This window comes from Myotis davidii, unplaced genomic scaffold, assembly GCF_000327345.1.
Source record: "Myotis davidii unplaced genomic scaffold, ASM32734v1 scaffold6, whole genome shotgun sequence".
NCBI lineage: Eukaryota > Metazoa > Chordata > Mammalia > Chiroptera > Vespertilionidae > Myotis > Myotis davidii.
In genome coordinates, this window is record NW_006383011.1 from 5,213,485 (window position 1) to 5,218,538 (window position 5,054).

At 37.3% G+C, this 5,054-nt stretch overlaps 1 protein-coding gene across 1 annotated transcript in view; it reads left to right on the plus strand.

The window, feature by feature from the left end:
* The first annotated feature begins 756 nt into the window (after positions 1-756).
* USP34 (ubiquitin specific peptidase 34) overlaps positions 757-5,054 on the plus strand; it is a 213,680-nt gene continuing 209,382 nt past the window's right edge. Inside the window, 2 exon segments of the mRNA XM_015557870.1 lie at positions 757-820; positions 1,141-1,228. Of these exon segments, the coding sequence (XP_015413356.1) occupies positions 805-820; positions 1,141-1,228 (104 nt within the window). The 5' untranslated portion in view covers positions 757-804.

The window sequence follows — 5,054 nt, forward strand, 5'->3', positions numbered from 1 at the left end:
GAGAGGCAGGAGAGAAAGGGGGGAGAGGGCGAGGAGAAGGGGAAAATACATATTTTTATTGATTTCAGACAGGAAGGGAGAGGGAGGGAGAGGTAGAAACATCAACTATGAAAGAGAATCATTGAACGGCTGCCTCCTGCATGCCCCCCACTGGGGATTGAGCCCACACCTGGGCATGTGCCCTGACTGGGAATCAGACCCATGATCTCCTGGTTCACAGGTTGATGCTCAACTGCTGAGCCACGCCAACTGGGCTGATCTCTGATTTTATACAAACATTGTACTTTAAAAGACTTTACTGGACTATTAGATTTAACTTTAGGTTCCTTTTGTTGTTGTAGTAGTAGTAGTAGTAGTAGTAATAGTAATAGTAGTACATATTGTATATGAAATGCCAGTATGGCAATCAGGGAATTGAAGAGGGAATTTACTAAAGAGAAATAATTAAATAGATGTTGAAGGTTTAAAGAGCAAAGGAACCCAGAGGACATTCAGAAAATGATGATGACAACAATGATGATGCCTGCAGGAAACATCCATTTTCCCCTAAGGCTGGAGAAACAAAGGAAAGAGGGTTGTCTAGGACTTCAGGGAAGGGGTGCGGCCTGCCTAATCCTGGTACTTCTAAGAGAGTGGTACCATGAGATAGGTTCTTAGAAGCTGGAGCCTGACTGGAATCAATGCTGCTGAGTGTTGCTTTCAGATTTAGCAAGCTAAAGAGTCCTTGGTCACTTTCTACCTTCCAGTCTTTTTCTAGTGTTGTGTAGGCACTGGAGGAAGATCTTAACAGGAAGCCAGTTGGAAATGAAAAATGTAACTTGTAAGAGTCCTAGTTCCAGCATCACAAAACAGAACTGAAGGGTGGATTTGAAGTTGAGAGACAATACCAGAATAATTGCAAAATGTCTTCTTTTTTTTCTGCTCAGAATTACATATATTAAAAATCTCCTAAGCTCAAATTAGTCAATAATTACATAAACAAACCAAGATTTATTTGGTGAAAGCAAAAAATAAAAAGTCACCTGAAATATTTACATTTCTAAAAATCTAGGCTTTTTAAAAAAAAGGAAATATTGGCTTTAACATTGGTTTAGCATTATTTATTCATAATTAAAAATTTTCTTTTCTACTTTATTTTAGTATCAGATATAGAAGGTGGTGATGGACTGCAGCTCAGAAAGGAACATACTCTCAGAATATTTGCTTACATCAATTCCTGGACACAGAGGTATGTATTCTTAAGTATGTTGAAGATGACTTTGTGATTTGTATTTTAAATTTGCTCTGTCATCAAGTTTTCCTTTTAGGATGTTGGGTTATATACTGTTAGTCATAAAATGACAATTTATCAATATTTATTAAATATCTTTCTTACTCATTTATGGTTTTGTTTTTAAAACATTAAAAATAAAAACTCATTTTTTCTTTAACTCCCCTTTTCATTATTAACACATGTGGATGTGGTCAAAATTCTAAAAATTATTTTCAGATGTTAAAAAATTGTTACAGCATAGCTAAAGACCTACAACAAACTTAATCCTTTAAAAAAAATCACTAATGTGATAGATGACACTTTGACCCTTCTGGAAGCCACTTTCTATTTGTTCCTTTCTAATTATGTATACTAGATCCATTTAAAAATAATACATATAATGAAAAATATAGAGAATAAAACTTTAGGGAACACAATAATTAAAACAACCAAACTTTGTTTCAAGTATTTGCAAATTTTTGTTCAACATGATTTTAGTTGGTTATGGCTAAATATTGTTTTCTCTTGTGTGCCTATCCTGTTTAAACTTCTTGGTCCTTCTAAAATTTTTATGGGTAGAGAATATTTGAGGTACTGTGTGTGCAATGATTAATGAACATATTAACTGCAGTGATAACATAAATGAGAATCCTGAAGCATACAGAGTAGCTGATGATAGTTTATCAGAATAGTTTAATTTCAAAAAAGCATTTCCTGTGCAAAAAATAACTTTTCCATCTTTTTTTCCTTTTGTCAATAAAATTAGCAAAAAAGATTGTAGATTTTTGTTATTTAAAATTTATTTGTTGTGCCGAAACCGGTTTGGCTCAGTGGATAGAGCGTCGGCCTGCGGACTGAAGGGTCCCGGGTTCGATTCTGGTCAGGGGCATGTATCTGGGTTGCGGGCGCTTTGCCAGTGGGGGATGTGCGGGGGGCAGCTGATGTTTCTCTCTCATCGATGATTCTAACTCTATCTCTCTCCCTTCCTCTCTGTAAAAAATAAATAAAATAAAATAAAAAAAATAAAATTTATGTGTTGTCACTATTGGCATCTTTTCTGAGTTTCAACCTGAAATTTTTTTTGACTTAAGTTTAGCAATGGTTGTTGTTCCTTTCATTATGGGTAAAATAGATAATTGGATATCTTTCTTTTTTAAAAATATATTTTATTGATTTTTTACAGAGAGGAAGGGAGAGAGATAGTCAGAAACATCGATGAGAGAGAAACATCGATCAGCTGCCTCCTGCACATCTCCCACTGGTACATGCCTTTGACCGGAATCGAACCCGGGACCCTTCAGTCCGCAGGCCGACGCTCTATCCACTGAGCCAAACCGGTTTCGGCAGATTGGATATCTTATAATACTAATATATTAATACATTAAACTTCACATTAATAACAAAAGGATTTGAAATGTCATTATTTGAGTCAGAATTTTGAATTTTTTGTAACTATATTTAGGTGGCAACATGTGATACTAGGATAAAACCATACTTTTAATTTCAGGATTTATATTGTGCCACTAAATAAAAATGAAATTCAGAGAAATATTTTACTAACATCTCACTACTGATTATTGGTGGAGTTGGGTAGGAGTTACATTTTTGCATTTGTAGTCCACTTTTTAAAAAAATATTTTATTGATTTTTTTACAGAGAGAAGAAGGGCGAGGGATAGAGAGTTAGAAACATTGATGAGAGAGAAACATTGATCAGCTGCCCCCTGCACACCCTCCACTGTTAGAGATGCTCTCTGCCTTTATATCATTCTGCTCCAGCCTGTAGTGGTTAAGAGTATGGCTTTGGAGCTACATAGATGTGGATTCCAGTCCTCCTTTATCACATATGTACTAGATGATTATGACAAATTAAATAGCTTCTGTAATCTGTAAGCTCCTCCCCATTTGTGAAATGGTAATAATAAAGCAAATACTATCTTAGGTTGTAAAGAAACAAAGTGCTTAGCATAGTATCTGACGAAGTTAATAATAAACCATGCATTTTAGTTAAAACTATTAATGTTTATTTTAGGAAATGAAATATATATTGAAGAGTACATAGCTAAAGCGTGAGAAGTTGAACTGAAAACACAGTTTGTAATGTTTATAATTCTACTTACATGATAAGTTTTTAGCTGCTGGTAAAAAGTACCAAAAAGCAGATGGTTACATTCTATCATGCTGATAGAAGAGAGATAATAAAATAGTCAGTTGGATCACAGTGCTTTGTGGCAAAATTTTTTGCCTATTCTCCTGTCCTTATTCCCACCCATATCACCCAGTTTCTTTTTTGGGCATCAGAAAAATATTGTTGCCTATATTAAGACTAAAAGCCTGGTGCACGAAATTCAGGCATGGGTGCAGTCCCTAGGCCTGGCTGGTGGTTGAAGCACTGGTCGCCGTCTGCGGGGCAATCGTCGGGGTGGTTGGGCTCCCGCTTGGCTCCCTTGGTGTCTGGGAGCCAGGGAGCAGCCCTGTCTCCTGCCGCTGCTGCTGGTGCCATCTGCAGGACGATCAATGGGGTGATTGGGTCCTGCTTTCACCCACCTTGTCCTGCCACTGCCTGCTCATCTGCTCCACCATCCCCCCATGGACCTGCTCTTGCTGGGGCCCATTGGGGCAGGCAGCACCTCCAGTGCCGCCTGCTGCCAATGCCGTGTTGTCGACGCCCACCATGTTCCATGCCGCCCCCTGGTGGTCAGCGCATGGTCAAACTCCTGGTCGAGGGGACAATGCATATTATGCTTTTATTATAGAGGATTGTGAGTAAATGGCTACTCACAAAGCAGTTATTCTACAAAAGAGATTTTAAATTTGGGGCCCCTGACAGTGGAAGCCCATAAATATACCTTAGTGCATTAATGAACCCATGACATTTGATATAAAATGTTCTTTATAGGTTTTCTGGGAGGAAAGTGATAACAGTTTTCATAAGATTATCAGTGGTCAATAATAATTTTTTTAATGTATTGAATATAGGTAAAATAATTTTTGTTTAAAAACAGTATGTTAAGCCCAGACAGATTTGGCTCAGTGGATAGAGTGTGGGCCTGTGGACTGAAAGGTCCCAGGTTCGATTCTGGCCAAGGGCATGTACCTTGGTTGCAGGCACATCCCCAGTAGGAGGTGTGCAGGAGGCAGCTGATGGATGTTTCTGTCTCATCGATGTTTCTAACTCTCTATCCCTCTCTCTTCCTCTCTGTAAAAAATCAATAAAAAACAAACAAAAAACAAAAAAACCAGTGTGTTAATAAGAATTTAATAACTTATAAGCATCACAAACATTTCAATATTTTATATTCTTTTTAAAAGATATAAACTCCTGTTTAAAAGATACACTTATAAAAATCAGAAAAATACAGGAAATCAGAGTTTGAAAAAGCATGCTGCCATCCAGAGTAAAAACTGACTTTTTGTTTTGTGTAACCTAGGTATGAGATTGTGAACAGTACAGTTTAAAATTTTACAAAATGTGATTTTATTACATGTCCGTTGGATAATCTGATTTTTCACATATAGTCTACTGTGATCAGTGTCAGCATGTCATCAAATATTTATGTTATCATTTTACTTTTTTTTTTTTTAAATGTATTTTATTGATTTTTTTACAGAGAGGAAGGTAGAGAGATAGAGAGTTAGAAACATCGATCAGCTACCTCCTGCACATCTCCTACTGGGGATGTGCCCGCAACCCAGGCACATGCCCTTGATCGGAATCGAACCTGGGACCCTTCAGTCCGCAGGCCGACGCTATATCCACTGAGCCAAACCGGTTTTGGCCTGTATCCTGCACATTTATTGAA